Source organism: Anser cygnoides, chromosome 21 (assembly GCF_040182565.1).
Source record: "Anser cygnoides isolate HZ-2024a breed goose chromosome 21, Taihu_goose_T2T_genome, whole genome shotgun sequence".
NCBI lineage: Eukaryota > Metazoa > Chordata > Aves > Anseriformes > Anatidae > Anser > Anser cygnoides.
Window position 1 is genome coordinate 3070421 of NC_089893.1, and position 17557 is coordinate 3087977.

A 17557-nucleotide genomic window follows, 5' to 3' on the forward strand; every position below is an offset into this window, starting at 1 on the left:
TGTCATTTCTTTAGAGGGCCATGTGGATCTACTGCACAGCAGAGAAAAGTGCTTGGAAGGAAGGAAGATAAGCGGCGGGGCAGCTGCTTTCCTGCAGCAGAGCAGAGCTCCGGGTGCAGGCACCGGGCGGGCAGGGAGAACAGGGACGAGGCGGGAGCGAAGGGCTCGGAGGAGACCTGGTGAGGGCACGCGGGGCAGAACCGAGCTGGACAGAAACCGAGAAGAGAGCCAAGGGCTGAGCTTCAGAAGGGACCCCCTAAGTGAACAGCCCCACAGCCCTGCCACGTCCCGAGGAAGGGAGGAAAGAGACCGGGCAGAGAGAGGAACGGGCGAGAAGAGCAGCGGGGCGCAGATCAGGGCTCTAAGGCCTCCAGCACCGGTGAGCGCAGCCCTGCCAGCCCGTGGGGCACCTGCAGCCCAAAAGGACCCCGGGGGTCCCAAACGATCCCTATTAGCACCTGGAACTGGGAAAAAAGCATATTGCGAGGCACTATATGCTAAAGACAAGGAAGCAGCACATAATGCCCGTCTTCAGGCACTGGGCCGTACGCTGGTAAGGGTGGCTCCGAGGGCTGTTCTGTGAGCGGATTACAAGATCCGCCTGCGGGCAAGCTCACGCTGGCAGTGTTTTTCGAAGCTTTGTGTTGTTTATTTAACGAGCTTCACAGCTTTGTCAGGGGGAAAACATCACATTGCTTCACTACCAGGGCCTCGAGCCTCTGGTGCCGGGCACAACAGGTGAATTTCAGCTGGGCTGTTTGCACAAGCACGGAAACACTTGGGTTTGTTTTGGCTTTTGTCAGTGCCTGTTTCAAAGACAAGTGAAAGTTCGCCTTTCAGCTGGGATGGACTATTATCTCAACAGAGAGGCTCCCTACTTGGAGCCCTGCGCTGCCTGTTCTCACCACGAGTTAGGAGTCAAATGCGTCGTCTTCGCATTTACAAACCCGCGGCTGGCCTGGCCAGCAGCAGCTGCTTCAACTGCTGCTCTGCTCTTACTGCGAGTGCTCCAACAGGAGCGTCACGGAGACAAACCCCAGTTCTGCTCGGACGTCCCAGGGCACGGCGTGCTGCTCCCACGTACGGTAACGCCACGTGTCCAGAGAACTCCTGGGGGGTGGGTTTGGGGTTTTTGTCATTGCTGTTTTAATAGCACAGAGCTGTTCTGGGACAAGCAGAATCTCTTAGGACTATTATTTCCTTTTTCTCCTTTTTCACTTCTACAGTTCAAGTACTGCAAGTTCGAAGAAACATGGTTTTGAAACTCGAATTCCTGATGAAAAACTCTGAATTCCCAACTCCAGGTTTCAGTAGTTTTTATTTAAAAACAAAATGCCACAGAAAGTACCCTCAGAGAACACCCAAATGAAATACGATCCACGGCAGGAAATCTTTTCTTAACTTAGCAAAGCCGAGCCACTACTGTCACTTGTTCAGTACCCTATCAAAAGCTTTAGATGGGACAAATTTATTTTTTTTGGAAAAAAAGGCACGAAGGAATCAGTTTGCAAAGAAGCATTCCCTAAGTACCTTAAAATGTCGAAATTCTGTAGTAGGCATCTCACTTTTGGCTGTTTGGCCAGAAGAGGTAAACATTAACCTCTCTCACGTCAACTCAATTTTAACTCTTTGGAGTCGAAACAATTGCTTACATCTATCAAGCACAGATCAGAAGCAGCCTGGTCTTGAACAGACAAGAGCTGATTCTAGGAAATGGCAACTTCCACTGAGGGTTATTTAACTTCTCCCTTAAAACGCATACGTCAGTACCACATTGCAGAAGGAAATAACCCCAGCATATTTCCCCCCCAAATTTCAAGTTTTCACATTCCAATTCCGTGACTGCGAGCCCTCTGGCATCTGTATTGCTGCATCGAGTGGGGTGGCAGTCCTGCAAGCACCAGGCAGGACTGGTAAGGAGCCTTTGTCCCCCAGCTTCCAGAAACGGGATCATAAGCAGAGGGAAGTTTGTACAGAGCTCTCGAGTACTCGTTGGTTGTAAGTCACGGTGAGCCCCTGAATCAAGAAGGTTCAGGGAGGGAATCTTTCACCAACAGCTTCCAAAATAGCATTTAGTGTTTCACCAAGGTGTTGGTCTCCTTTATTTCTTTGCCCCCATCACTTTGCTCACCTCCGGCCTGTTGCAACTTCCTTGCTGCTCTAGTTGACCATGAGTGCCCAGAGGGGCACCACCAAAAACGTGCGTAAAAAGCATCATACGTGGATTCTGCTGATGTTGTTTGCAGAGTGAAAATGCCAAACAAGTAAAAAGTCTGCAAACAACATTAAAAAAAAACAACAAAAGCAGCTGCGCCATTGCTATTGATCACCTTCCAAGAAAGCGCAGAACAGCCCAGCAAGTCCTCAGAACCACAGGGCAATTGCGCAAGGAGCGGAGAGCAAGGGAGCAGCACGCTTTCGGTCCTGCAGGCAGATGGACTTACTCTCTCCCTTAAATCGAGAAGGGGAGCCCACATCCGGTTTCAACTGGGAAACTGGAAAGCACACAATAGCCATAAACAAATGGCAGGGGGCCAGCCCACAGCGGAAGTGTGATCTCCCAGAAGAGAGAAGGATTAGCCACACTTTTTGCCCACCCCCCTCTAATCGAAGCACTTTGAGACCTTGAAAACAAAGGACTCGAGAACTGGAGGGACAATTCTACAGAACGCTGCTACGTGGTGTACAGCTGCAGTGCAGAGGGATGAAAAACCCACCAGAAAGCTCCTACCTGATATAACCTGATGATATGTGGGTGGCAAAGCATCTTCATGATCTGAACTTCTCTGAATATCTTCTTCAGATTCTCCTCATCCAGCTGCGTCTTATCAATTATCTTGATAGCAACCTAGCAGAAAGGAAAAAGAGAACAAGGTTATTTACCCAATCACGTATTTAGAAAAGCATTTTTAAAAACAAATACTGCACGTAAGAACCGCCTGTGCTAAACGCTGTAGGAGAACAGAATACGTAGTCCGTGCCTCAGAGAGCCTGGGATCTCCGAGCAGCCTACCAAATCCAGACAGCTTGCCATAAATTGGGCAGGAAGAAGCTTTGTTTCCTAATTGTCAGCGTGGTTTCCCTGCAGTGGGCACCTCATTAAGGGCGCAGTGCTGCAGCAGGCTGCGGGACGTTTAAGCTGTTGCCCATTACCGCAGCACAGCCTGTTCACAGAGGCACCCAATGCTGTGCTGAAAAGCAAATTATTTCTAAACTCATGGATACATTGCAAGCAAGTCCAAGCGTTTGTTCAGTCTATTCCAGTCTCCTAGATCGTGCCAGTTCAGCCTTGCCACAACCGTGTTAACTTACCACTGAAGACGTGCCCCAGCAGCCTGAAAGCTGCAATTCCTCAGCACGACGAAGGGGCACAGAGCAGCTGGGGAGCTTGCCAGCGAGCCTCGCAGCGCAAAAACAGCTCTCAGTGACCGAGATTTGGAGGCAAGTGGAACCAGACTTCACAAGCCCGGCAGCCCCTCGAGCAAAGGGCAGAAGGAATCCACCCCGAATTCCTCCCGACACCAAGGCAGACACCGCCAGCCGTGCTCCAGTCTCCCCTCGGCATCAGAGGGGAACGGAGCTGGCTGGGAGCCCCAGATGTCCCCGTACGGTGACCCGTTTCCTACTTCTCCCCAGTTACATCGGGTGAGGAGCTGCTACAGACCTCTACCAGAGGCTCTCCTGTTACCAACCCACGCATCCAGCTGTAATGGATTTATAATGGACTTCGGCTGGGTCGCACAAATCGACAGCTAGGGTATTTCTGATAAAGTACATTATCCAGACGTGTATTATGAGCCCAAGCACAAGAGCGAGGCGTTTCTCGGAAGGAAGGGACAAGCCTGCAGGAGCCTCACCTGTGAAAAGCCCCAGGGACGAGGCTGTTAGAGCTTCTCAGAGATGTGGAGGTGGGGATGGGAGGCACCGAAGGCTGGGAAGGGGAAAAGGCACCAGAGCCCGGCCTCCAGCATTAGCCACAGTGCCTCGCTTACTGTGACACGGCTGAGAAGTCAGCAGCGATGGTAGGGGCTGGGTGCACGGCAGGCATCTAACAATCCTATTTATTTGTACAATTTTAAACCAGAAGTGCTCTCTAACACTACGCTGAGATCAGTTAAACAAGCCTAAGTGCTTCCAGTCAGCTGCTCTCCCGGACGTCCCAGCCTCGGCCAATTCCTCCCTTGCCTCGGCTAGAGGCTCCCCGGGGCTCACGGGCACCCCGGGTCCCTATAAATAAGCGAAGGTTTGCCCAACACACGCAGGTAAGAGCAGAGGAACCTCTTCCAGGAGGCCTGGCACAGTGGGGAGGAGAAGCAGCTCCAGCCCGCGGGACCCCTCGGCAGGCAGGAGGCCGAGGGAGAAGGCTGCTCCCAGCGGCCGGGGAAAGCCCTGGAAGCCACCCGGTGCTGCAGAGCCGGGGCTGCTGCGGGCAGGCTGCTCCCGGCAAACATTCGCACCGCCGCTTCTAAAGCACGCGTCAGCCTTGGATTAAGTCCCCTTCCTCCCCACCAGCCGACGTCAGTGCAAGACAGCAGCCGTGGCACGCCAGCCTAGCTCCAGATCCGTGGGCTGAATTAACAGCCACCAGCAAGTTTTCTCGTTCAGAGGCTGGGCTATACCTGGGAAAAGAGCCACTCTTACACGTTCCCCTGGTTGCTTTCCTAAAGCACGATTTACAAAGCTTCTGTCAAGGAAGGCTGCAGGATCATGCAAAGACACGGGGGAGGGCATGCAAAGCGGCGCTGCGGCGAGGAACGCTGCTGAGGCACAGCCAGCGGGGTTGGACACGAGCTCGGAGCCCGGCTACAGAAAGGCCTGGCTCTAACAGACACCAGCGTGGCTGGGGATGAGGACAGGTGCTTTGCACAGAGGCACGCCACGCTCAAGGTGCGTACGGAACACGTGCTCGCTGCTGGGGCAGGAGGGGAAGCCACTAAACCCCAGCCGGTACCCGACGGCCGGCGCAGCACGCGCTGCTGCTCCTTGCGGAGGGAGAGGAAGGGGTGCCAGGGGAGGGAAGAAGTCACAGGTTCTTCCAGCCTTGTTTCCACCAGCAAGACCGTCCCCGTCCGCAGGCACCGACACACGCCCCGCAGCAGCCGTGCTGCAAGAAGCAGTGGTGCTGACCGAACCGCCTCGCCAGCGGCCGCTCGCTGCAGGAGCGCGAGGCCCCGAAGCATCACCTGAAAAAAGAATTACACTCAAAGTCCCTCCTGATCAAAACCCATACCCAAGTGCTGTTTTCTCTCTGGAACAAGACGCTGCTAGCGAAGGCCGGGATGTGAGACTGGGCCAGCCTGCAGGAGCGGCACCACGTGCACCTGGAACCTCCCCAAAGCCCGAGGGAACAGCCCTGACCTTCAAAAGGGCCGCGGGTGCTGGTGGCAGGGGAAAGTCTGAGCAAAAGGGACAAGCATGGGGTCCCTGGGAGCGCCTGCTGGCAGCACCAAGGCCCTGCAGCCCTGGGATGACGGCAGGAGCAGGGCGAAGAAGCCCCACGCACGTCCTTGAGCCAGCGGGTGTCAGCCCTGCCGGCAGCCACCAAAGCCCGTGACGCTTCCCTGCGACAAACGCCACGAGCAGAGCCAAACGGTGCTCTGATAGGCAGGGCGCTATGGGGAGGGGGAAGTATGTTCCCTTAAAGATCCTGAATCACGTGAAAATTAAACATTTTATAACATTTTTTTTTTGCCAGGAGGATAACTGCCCTGCATGTAAGCAGAAGAGAGCAGAAGCCCGGAGAGGCACCAGGTGCAACCGGCCGTTTCTTCCGCTTGAAACGCTTGGAGCAGAGGAATAATTCGGACTTGAAGTCACGGAGCGTGCTCACTGCAGCACGAACAGAAGCTGTACGGCAGCCAGCTCTGGCGTGCAGCGTTAGGAGGAGCTGGCAGGAGCAGGGCGAGAGCCAAGACCCAAGGTGAAACGGCAAAGCCAGCCCCCACAACAGCTCTGCCGAGCGGCAGCGATCAGCAGGCGATGGTGTTCAAGGACAAAGCTCACGGGTCGGCTGGAAAGCTTCAGAGAGTCGGAGGGGGCTTGGAAAACACTCGCTGCACGCTTTTCACCGAGGACTTCCCTCGTATGAACAAGCTTTTGTAAAGCTTAGACCAGTAATAGTAGAAGAAACAAAAGTAAGAGCTTCCTCAAAGAGCAAAGCCAAGATGTCTACCCAGAGACATGAGTCATTTTCAGGCACAAATATTTAAATGAAAATCCTCAGGTCTGGAGTGCTCCTAAGTTCCTTGCTCCTTTCCCAGCTGCGTATTTGCTCTAAGGAAATCTCATTTCCCAGCTTAATTGTGTGACTCGAGTTGACACTTTTGGCCAAGTTCAAGGAACGTGGAGCATTTGACGGGATATAACGCTGTCAATGAGTCCAGACAAAGCAGAAGAACCGAATTTCTCTGCTTTTCTCCCCGGTAACGCAGGGCGCAGAGAAGCGTGCTGCCATCCTGCACGGCAGCCTGCCACGCGTGGCACCCGCTATGGGTGGTGTCTTCAGCCTCTGCCCCTGCGAGGCACAAAATGCCTGAGTCCGTGGCACAGGAACACAAGCACCAGCCCGAAGACGTCTTCTGACAAAGGCTCCTGCTTCGAGATCAGATGGGCGGCCCTTGAGCAACCCAAAATCCAGCCTCAGAAGCCGAAGGAGGAGAGCGCTGGCGTTTCTGGAGGAGTTCCTTCGAGATGCGTTCATTCAGTTCAGGTGCCTCCAGCGACGGATGGAATATAAAAGGTAAAAGTCTCCTGAAGGAGCCTGGGGAAACCACCTAGCGCTCCAGTTTCAGGAAATTCAGAGCTTCCTCGCGAGGGTGGAAGTAGGAAATCCCCTCGGAGCGCCCCGCGGCAGGCCGAGCGCAGGGAGTTTCAGGGGTGGGGGCTCACCGGGGCCCGGCGGAGCAGCTCCCTTTGGTTTGTTGCAGAGGTTCTGGATTGCCTTTTTTCCAGGGGGAAGGAGTGGTTTAAAGGCTTTCCAAAACAGACCGCGTTTCTCCATTTCTGCGTCTCCCAGCTGGCTCATGTTCCCGCTCCCTTGAAAGATGATTCAGGATTTCAACACAGAACAGCCTGGCTTCAGTGCTCCGGGCGCTTCAGCCAGACTGACTTCATGAAAACCCGGCCGCGGGGAAACAGCCACAGCGAATCCCGCCCTGAGTGAGGGTTTTCCTGCCGCTGGGAAAGCGAGCCCCGTCTGAACGCACCCTGCCAGGGAAGAGCTCTTCTTGCAGGGGCCCAGCAGCTTGCCCGAGGCAGCTTGGCCCCGCTGAGGATGAAGATAACCCTGCCGTGGGTTAACCAGCCCCAAAGCAGGGCTGCAAGTTCCCTCCACAGCACCAGCACTTCGTGCTGTGTAACGCAAACGTTCGAGGGGGTGGTTAACCAGTTCCTCCATACGGCTTTTCTTTGGGTCCTGGGTCCTTTTGCTGGTGCTCCCTTACCAGCCTGACTGCCCCGCTGGGGAGCTGCCTGCTCTCGGATCCTGGCTGACTCCCCTCGGATGCCCCACGGTTGCTGCGCTGCCCTGCAGCATTGGAGGCCAGTGGGATCCTGGCTGGCAGCAAGCGAGGGTTTTGCCCCGGTAACCTTTACTTGGTGAGGCTGCAGCTCCTCAGGGACCAAACCCAGCACCATCTCCCCGCCTTCCCCGTCCCTGCTCTGCCCACCAGCCTTCCTCAAGGAGACACCGGGTGGCACGCTGGTGAGCCGGCCAGCACGTGCCTTGGCATCTCTGACCACGTGTGACAGCGCACGCCGCACATCTAGCACAGCACACACGTCCACTGGGGTGCTGTCCCACCAGGAGGGACGCCTGGTACAGTCCCTTGGGCAGGTTTAAGACAGGAGAGCTGCGGTGCTCCGCGAGGGACACGACGCTTCCGTGGCAGAGGCAGCAGGAAGGGGACAGGCAAAGAGGCTCCTGCTCCAGCTGGGACAGCTCACGTGCACGGCCCCACTAGCAGCACTACGGCCCTGTGCTGGCGTCTGTGGAGAAAGAACTGCTTCCAGGTAGCCTCGGGGAGCACCAGGAAACAGCCCCGAGTGCACTCCCTCATCCCTGCAAATATCACATAAAATAGCGAGGGGAGAGAGCAAGGCTAAACACCACTAAAGAAAGTACAAGTCAGGCTGCAATTAAAAGTGAAAGAAAACCATAATCTAATTTCTTAGACAATGAAGAACTATAAAAAACAGTCTGAAAAAATTAACTATTCTTTTATCAAAAGTTAATGAAGCTTACAGGCAGCAGGACCTATGCCAAGTCTGGAGCATACACGCTGCTACCAATTAACAAAATGTTCCCTCCATTTCTAAACGTTTCATTTTTTGTTTCTTCTTGGATCCAATTAAAACTTACACTAGTAGTCTGCGGAACACACTATTTGGAAGAAAAGTTAAGTTCCCAACAACAGCAGTTTGTTAAAAGGAGGTGAATTGTTCGAGTTGACTGCAAGTCAGCGCGGAGGTCTAGCTCAGAGCCAGGAGGCTTGGCTCGGCCGTCCCATTTCCAGACTTCTTTCCTGGTGCACTTGTGCTGGACGCTGCTCGGTATATTTTTGATCCCCGAGCTGTGCTAGGTGTGTGCGCATGCCAGGTAAAAGCCTGATGAAGAGCAGTGGGAGTTTCAGTCACGGCTTAGCAGGAACACAGCAGTGGGCAGCTCACTAACAGGACAGGCACTGAGACCCGAAGCCCCGAAGCACACCTCGTTGTCACCGACATCACCAGCACGGCTCGCTGCTCCACACGGGAAGTCAAGAGGGACAGAAACTGCATCTCAAACCAAAACAGCAAGTTGCTTCACTGCACCCCAAAACGCTCGCAGATGTGAACTCCCGGCTGTTCCCCATGAGCTCCAGCAACGTCTTCTGCTCCAACCTCCTGCTGTTCTCTGCATCCCAGGACACGGAGCAGGTTTACGTACAAAAATAAAAAAGTAAACCTTAAAGAGACTTGAAAAATTGGAAAAACTTGAAGTGAAACACAGACTCCAAACTTGGTCCCTGTTCTGGGCTGACTTCATCACGCCGAAAGCCCAGGGCAGCCCAGAAGCCTGGTGCTGCTCCTCTGAGACAGACCAGGCCAATTCAGCGGCTGAACAGCACACGCCAAGTGTCAGCGTCTGAACAGATGCCGAAGTCCTGGTACAGGAAATAATGCCTACTTGGAGGACTTCACATTTATACAGACATCCTGTTTATTAGCCAAGTGTGGCTAATGTTCATCCACACTTCCTTGAATCAATCCTGTCCTGCCAAGAAGGCAGATAAATTCACGCTGGCACTGGAGGACAAAGCAGGCAGAGGCAGGACAGGCTGGGTGCCCCAGCAGGCGTCCGGCAGGAGGAAGACCTGGGGCAGGCTGCGAGCGCACGGCAGCACCTCCCCAAACGGCACGAGTCCTCCGCTGCGGTTGGTGTACGAGAGAAATGCAACTGCAGAGGGTGGCAGAGGGAACGGCTGCTTCTCCATAAGGTAACCGCGTGTAGCACTTCTTCAGAAGATGTTCTGGCGTTATAGAGGCTTCGTAATCCAGTCCCCATTCGGAGTATTTATTTCTGACCCTCTGAATTGGCTTTCTCACATGTTTTTGAACACTTGTCATCCCCGTTTTGTTCAACATCTCAAAACCAACCAGGACACACCGAACAGGCATGCCCGCAGCATCCCCTATGCACTGAGGGTGAGCAGGGAAGAACAGCAGCCCGGCGCTCGCAGCACGCACACGGCAGAGAGCACGCCGCCTGCATTTGGGCTACAGATGGAGTCCCGAGAAGGAGAGGCAGTAAAACGGCACCAAGCTCACCCCAGAGCCCTCCCACATCGGGTCATCTTCCACCAGGTTCACTGGTAGCGGCGAGGCCGATACCCAGAGCTCACGGACACCGTCCCGGCGCTTGCTAAGCTACGCGCTGCGCGGGAGGGCCCCAACCCGAGGTCACGGCCACGTCCGGAGCGAGCTGGGGAGGCCGAGCACCTACTGGGAACGAACGTCCGACTGACTGGAGAGCGTAAGAGGGAAAACGGATAGGAAATAGCGGTCTGTGGGCAGTGGAAGGAAGCCCTGAAAAAAGAGGACATTTCCTTTTCCTTCAGTGCAGTGAACACAGGAAAAAGCGCAAGACCCCGTCCTGGGCTAACATCTCCTTCGCGCCACCCTGGCTCCGCTCCAGCTGTACCTAACTCACCGTTCCTGCACCGGGGACCGTTCCGGAAAGAAACCACCTCTTCTAGTTCAGTGCAGTTGTTTCTGCAGCGGCATAAGTTAAAACTCAGGAAAAACCACGCACGCATCTCATACTGTGACCTTGTGATCAATCTAACCAGTGATAGTTACAAAAGAATATTTATGCTGCTAATTGTTCCCGTAAGTCAGCAATTGATCACCTCCGTGTAACGAGCCAACAGATGGCACTGACAAATTGACTGTGTTGAAAAAAATAAAGCTTCTTTTTTTTTTTTTTTTAGGAAAAACATTTCCTAGAATTGTTCAGAGGAGTCCTGTTCCAAATTCCTCCTGGAAAGCCCTCAGACGTTCCCTAGATGTGCTGTGGACGAGCACGCCCACGTGGCTTGGTTCCTCTCCCACAGCCGGCCCTTCACGGCACAGCACGCACCAGGCAAAGCTGCCACCGAGGTGGGGCTGCGGGCTCACAAACGGGCTCGCAGGAGGCTGACTGAGACGCAAGAGAGCCGGCGTCCTCCGGGACAGCACCAGGCTCCGCAGGGCAGGCAACCCAGGGCACGGCTCTTGCCGCGACGTCCAACTAACGGGGCCAGCCCGGAGCACCCGCCGCGGGCACTGGGCTCTGCTCACACTGCTGCGCCCTGGGAAGGCTCCTCGCGGAGGAGTCATCTCAGACAAAACCCACCTGAATTCTTTCTACGCTCACAATTTCCAGCTGTGCCAGCCCGGAAGCCCTCTGCTGCCCGTCGTGCTAAGGCTAGCATCCTCCTGGACACCACGGGCTGTCAGAGGCAGCAACAGGACGACTTCTCTTTCCAGCTGCTCCCGCCTGCCAGGAGCGCCTGGGGAGCTCCGACACAGCCTGCTTGGATTAGGCAGCTGCTGAGGGGGTCACCAGCACCCCAGTAAGCAGATACCGAAGCTGCACGGAGCCTGAAGGAGAAGTCCAAGAGCAGAGACCAGCATCAAGGTGGGGAAGGAGGAACCTGGCCTCACGGGATCCTTCAGCAGGTCAGGATCCTCCAGCTGGTCGGGATCCTTTACTCCACGCCGGAGCTGGCCGCTCAGAAGAGCTCTGCAGACCAGATAAGCAAGCAAGCATACATAGAAAACAAAATGCATGCTGGCTGCGTGTCAAAACACCTCACCAGTGTTCGGACACAAGTGTGTGATAAAGAAAACTTGAACTCTAGGCCACCGTAGGTCACGTCCCAGTTCAGGAGCTCGGCTTGATGTGCGTCACTCCACAGCAACTCTGCTTTCTGTACGGACAGCCTGGTGGCACAGGCACGTGTTTGTCAGGCAGGCTGTCATCGTAAGTCTGCTTCTATGGTTAGGGTCACTCGGAGTGATCTCTGCATATGCAAATAGGTAATTTGTGGCATTTTAGTCATAAGAAAGTGTCCAAAAAAAAAAAAAAAAGATGCACTCCTGACTCCTAAGTGCCATTCTACGCAGCTTGACACTAGCATGCTTGTGATCAAAGCAGAAAAAACTTCTCTTGACAAGCTCACAGGCAAGAGGCATCCACAGCTCACAATTAGCAACCAGCAGAACCAGCTTCATGGTGATGCTGCAGATAAAACTAGGCCATTCTGCAGCAAAATTGGTGGCTTTTGGAGGTGGCATAAACACAAATATTGGCAACTGAAAGCAGGAAACCGTGGACGAAAATGCGCATCGAGAAGTTGCATTTGCTCAGGAAGGAAGTTATCACCTTGTCCACATCCCTCGTCAGAATCAATGCAGCGACTTGTCTGCACAAGGTGAAGAAAATACCGATGGTGTTCTGCAAAAAGTCAATACGCCCAAATCCTCTAGGCCTGCGGCACCGTTAATACCCTGCTTGTGTGAGCGCTGCGCTCCGCTACGACCCGTCCGTGTCCCAGGGGAGCAGGGCTGGGATTGCCATGACAGAAGCACAAAACCAACATTCACGTCGACAGCTCGGTACGGGAGCTAAGCCCTGGTACAGACATCTCATCGCCTCAGTGCCCACACAGCAGCCCACAAACGCTGCAGGGCCATCACAGCCAGGAGAAACTCAACTGCACCGCCCTCTGGGAGCCCAGCCTTTACCCGCATACAGCCAAAGCTCCAAGTCCTCCTTTTGGTGGGTGCCCACGGCCTCCAAACCACGCTGCTTCCCAGCACGAGCCTTGGGGCCAAACAGTGGCTCAATCCCAGACGCAAATCCCCCTTTTTTTGCCCTGTTCTGAAGGATGAGGGGGATGAGGGGCGCACTGCTGCACGTTCAGCCACAGCAAGTTAGAAATTAGGTTCTGCAAGCAACAAGCAGGGCCGACTGCCCTGCTAAAGCTGGCCTGCAGTCCCTGCACCCCCCTTCACTTGTCACGGTTACCTTGCAGCACAGTGCAGTGCCGCAGAGCTTCCCTGCGTATTTCCTCACCATGGTTGCAATGGGCAACAACAGATTCAGAGTTACTCTCGCTGGCTGCTGAGCATGCTAACACATGCTGGGTCACAGGCTTGTTGGACAGCACCACGGACACGAAGATCCCAGAGAAAGGCAAGGGAAACGTAACAGGGGACACCAGTAAGAACGACCCATCTCAGTACACGAAGATGTTCCGCAAATCCCAAGTGCTGTAGTTTCAAGTTCTCCAGCCCGTAACGGCAACATTTCCCGACTTTCCCCCCCCCTCCGAGTCCTGGACAGATGCTCGATGTCCTGATCCCAAACACCACTGCCCTCTCCTCCTCAGTTGCAGGGGAGGACCACACTTGATTGAGCAGAAGCCAGCAAGCGCTCACAAACCGGATTTTAGATGCCACATCTAACCAGCTCAAACAAAACCAAGGGAGGTACAGTCAATTCCTCTCGCTTCTAAGTTCTGCCCTCATCGTACCATGTTTACACTTCGGCTGATCTCTCCATCTTTTTCTTTAGCACTCGTTGGTACAGGAGAAGGAAAAACCCCAGCTCCAAGGCTCACCGGACGCCTGTGCCAGTGATTTGCGTTTGGCTCGGAAGCCTTTCAGAGCTGTTACGGTGCTTAACAGATGGCAGGAAGAACTTCGCGGAGTCAGAGCCATGAATTAGAGCTGGTATGGAAAATTTCTTTTTTCTCCTGGTTGAGGAAGAAAACAAACCCTCCTCCCACAAACGCCAGCCCACACCGAAGGCCGGTATTACTACACGTAGGCACGTCCACGCGTCCATCCGCAGGTGGCGGGCCTGGAAAACTGAACGCCTGCTTACAGGGCTTAGTTCTGCTGCTTCGCTGGACTAGAAAGGCAGACTATCCAAGAACCACTGTTAACGTTAGCTTCAGCACAAGGAACCACGGCCCAGGTAAGGGCTACGTGAAGGCCCCCTGCCCACCCCTGCTGGTCCCCCAGGGCTAGAGCTCTGCCCAGACTTCCTTACGCCCTGCTGCTGCCTGGGGACACCTGAGCTAACAGGAGCCTGCCTTCTGCAGGAGCCGAGATCCCCAAACCAGGGCACGCTTTAATCAGTTCGCAAAGATTGAGTTGCAAATGAGGCCGCTATCTGGCCGAATCTAACCTAGGCTGCAGGTGTAAAACGCAGACAGACAGGGAATGGGAAAGCAGCTCCTGCTCGCAGCGTTAGCAGCGGCCCCGCGTTAATCCCAGCGGGATCCACCACGGCAACACAGGCACCGCGTGGGCTTGCTGGAGAGGGGAAGGAGCACTGAGACATGCACGCTGCCAGGGCTCAGCCTTACGATCTGCTGACAGTCTGCAGAGCTACCTCTGCGGGTTTGCGCAAATTAAAAGCAATCTTGGCACTTCGTGCGCAGACTGCACTTGTTAATTAAAACCAGTTTTTGCCCAAGCTCGGTTAAGCCAGCGCAGAACCTAATGGAGGTATGCTTAAACTGATTTCAACCGGTTAACTTGTCAAACCCAACGTGAAAAAGCAGAGCCTGGTTAAGTAAGCATGACCAGCTCCGTAGGCACGGCTTGGATCCTGTCATCGTGACACGCAGAGAGGAATGCAGCATTTTGCTTTGGGTCCAGGTGGACTCCTGCCCCTGCTGTTGCTTGGCCTCCGGCCAGCCTGCATGCACGAGAGGTCAAGAAATGCATCCAGATTTGGGAGGAAACGTGCCCACCTTGGGCCCCTTTCAGTACAGGTTTTCCTTTACTTCAGGGCACCACATTCAGACTGTTTCCTTAGCCGTCCCTCACCCACCACGCACCCAAGCAGCCGAACCTCTGTCTCAGAGCAGATAAACAAGCCGGGGCCGTGCCCGCGCAATGCTGGCCACCAGCACACGGCGCTAACCTCGGTTTAAATCAAGGAGAGGAGAAGGAGGTCTGGGAAAGGTCTGGGAAAAATCAGATGACAACACAGGATGTTCTTGTCTTTATCTGCTGCATTTCCCACACATGTAGAGAAGTGCACATCACTCTGCACGTAGGAGGGGAAACAAAAAGCAGCTTGCATGCGTTCAGCTCTGCACCTCAGCAGCGACGGAAAAAGCTGAGCATCTGAGGGGGAGAGCAGCAAGGACGTCACGGGGACACGGATCCTGCGGGAGGCCAGGTTGCCTGGAGACAGAGCGGGCAAGAATCAGAGGAAAAGCCATTACTGGGGAGAAAGTTGAAACGCCTTTCACAAGCAGAGTTCAGCCCCAGGCCCCAGCACACAGCCACCGGCAGGAGCCTACGCAGAAACGGCGGCGTCCTTTGGCACCGCACAGCCGCTGGGAGCTGTTCTGAACGCTGTGTTTGTGACTCCGAAGGGCTCCACATGCTGCCATTTGTATTTAACAAAGGTTTCAGCGACCTCAGACGTACATCAGGTCTCCCCCGTTTCACACCCTCCAACAAGCTGAAGAAGCGCGGGTGCTGCTCCACAGGTCTGTTCCAAAACGCCGTCTGCACCAGGCGAGACCCGAACCGCTGCAGCTGCCCTCGGGGGGATCTGTGCTCCAGGCCCAGCAGGGCTCCGTTATTTGCCAAGACAGCAGAGGGGAGGGAGGAGACTACGGTGAGCTCATTTACAGCATCGGTCTGACCAGTGCCATCCAGTGCCTCCCAGCAGGCCGTAACAACACGTTTCTGAGAGTATCAAAACGAGCTCGCTGTTAGGAGCTGGGCACTCCGAGACTTGCAGGAATTCCCCCCCGAAGGAGCCAGCCCGGCACTGTGCGGAGGCCGACCACCAGCTGGCACCGAACACGGGCACAGCCTCTTTTCCTTAATTTGCCCCTGCCTCAGAATCTCCCTGAAAACCCCGGCGAAGGAGCAGGAAAGTAAAACCCGTACGTAGAAGTGTGCTAACATCACCTAGGACTAAAGCCACGAACTTTTTCTTCTGGACTATCTCACACATGAGCCCCTCTGGGTTTACCTCCTCCATTTCCTCCTTCCCTCCCTCCGCAGCCTCTGCTTCCAGCCGGCGCGACGAACGCGTGCTGGGCCCAGTGGCGCAGCCAGCTGCTCGGCCCCGAGGCTGCACCGCGGCCTAAACGTCCAGCAAAGAGCCGGAGGAGCTGACCCACACCTAGCGCCCGTTTGCCTGCAGCACTCCAGCCGGCTCTGGCAGAACACAACTGACTTCCCCTCAGACGCGGGTTTGTGACATCTTCTGAGATTGCCATTTTAAAACGTGAAGCGGCTGCCGAAGAGCCGATACTGCTAAAAATAAAAAGCACCACGTCCGACCAGCGAGGCTCGTTAATACGCATCGCACCGAGCTACGAGCATCCTGCAAAAGCAGGAGTGTGAACTCTTGGCACCACTGACTCGGTTTTGCTTTGCCCAGAGCCAAGCGATGGCTGAAGCAGCTCCGCACCAAAACATCCAGCCCCTTTCAGGGGCCAGAGTCAAGACCTGCTTGCAAGATCCCCCGTAATTATCGTGTTCCTCGTATTGCTAATGCTCCTGCCTGCAGTCAGCAGGGCTGGAGGAAATCGTAGAGGCCTGTTACTCACTGACACCGCGTTAGAGCACCGCTAGGCTCTCGGAGTTGCTTAGCAGCACAGTTTTGGAAATGTAGTCGCATGCAGGAAGAAATCTGTCACAGCAGGCTCCACATCAAGAATGCCGTGCGGCAGTGGCCACCGCTCCGCCTGCTGCGTCACCGAGCCGCGCTTGCTGCCTCGCAGAGCTCTCCTCGAGACAAGGTGGCGAGGAGCAGGACACAGCCACCTTCCGCGCTTTTAGGGAAAGACCTGCCTCAAACGTCCATGGGAAGCCTCCACTTCCAGGATACTGGGAACCGAGAGGGTATTGGAGCAAGCGGGTTTTAAAAGTTACTGAAAATTACCCTGGATCACCATTTCGCTCTGGCTCGGTGATGACCTAAAGACACAAATGAGAAGGAAAAGGAGTAAATTTCAGATCCACAGCTGAAAATGAGCCTCGGATCTGAATGGAAGTGATTTGGGTTATTAAAAAGCAAAAGCTCAGAAGTAAGGAGTTATTAGATGGTGTGCATGAAGTAAAGTGTTAAGAAGCATAATGAACATTTGGTTTGGGATGTTTTCAAGCAGCACGTATAAAGCCAAGTTCACCGCTCAGCTCTAGAGACCTCCAGCGAGAGGACTGCCCTAGCCCAGCTCGGAGGGGATCGCGTTCCCAGCAGGCAGCGCCGACGTGCAGCCGCGAGTCTCCGACACGTAGGGAGCAGCCGGCTGGGTGTTAGTGACACGGGCGGTGTGCGCACACCACCAGGTCCCCGTACAGCACCAGGAGCTCTGCCCCCTGCGAGCCACGAGCTGCAGCCCCGCACCGGGGCACGCGGCAGGGCCACGGGGAGGGCGTCACACAGGCTCTCGATTCGCTTCCTGAGGCTCCGTAGGGGTTAAAGCGGAGGACTTCTGGAAGATATTAAGCGCTGATGTCTTGGCTTCCCTTCTGCAAACAGCAACAGCCTCCCGAGGAATCTGTCACTCCGCATAACCACCCCGTCCCTCAGCCTCGGCCCCTCCGCAGCCCGATGGCCGTGCCTGGGCGCCGCAGCACTACCGCACCGTGCTTTAACAGAGCTGCACCATGGGCAGCGATACGCGAAGTGTAATAGCTCCCCGTCAGCAGAGCTGCAGGAGCACGGTGTATCACGCTGGGGTCACAAAGGTGCCGGAGAAATCCTAAAGAGGCAGGCGAGGTGGCACAGGAGGCCATACAGCGCTTCAGCCCCGGTCCCTTTGGGAACGTGGCATTCCGGGCTCTGAAATGCAGACACGCACAGGGGCTTTCCCAAGCCAGGTTGGGTCTTTTCTTTTTTTTAAATAGCAAAGTGAATCTACCTGGGTTTTCAGAACAAATCAAGAGCAACAGCTAACGCTACAACGTGTGCTGGCAGAAAAGGGAATTACGATACGACGCTACATCTTCACGGCTGCCCACCAGTAAAAGCTCATGCAAAACACCA

The 17557-nt window shown here is 54.8% G+C and overlaps 1 protein-coding gene across 6 annotated transcripts in view; it reads right to left on the reverse strand.

Annotated features, from left to right (window-relative positions):
- SIK3 (SIK family kinase 3) overlaps positions 1 to 17557 on the reverse strand; it is an 84311-nt gene that overhangs the window by 37662 nt on the left and 29092 nt on the right. For 5 of the 6 annotated variants that reach the window (XM_066981141.1, XM_066981139.1, XM_066981142.1 and 2 more), the window contains exon 2: positions 2732 to 2848. In XM_066981141.1, the coding sequence (XP_066837242.1) occupies positions 2732 to 2848 (117 nt within the window). Of the gene's footprint in view, positions 1 to 2731; positions 2849 to 3312; positions 3332 to 17557 lie in introns of those variants that run through there. The other variant, XM_048063215.2, reaches the window with a different exon arrangement.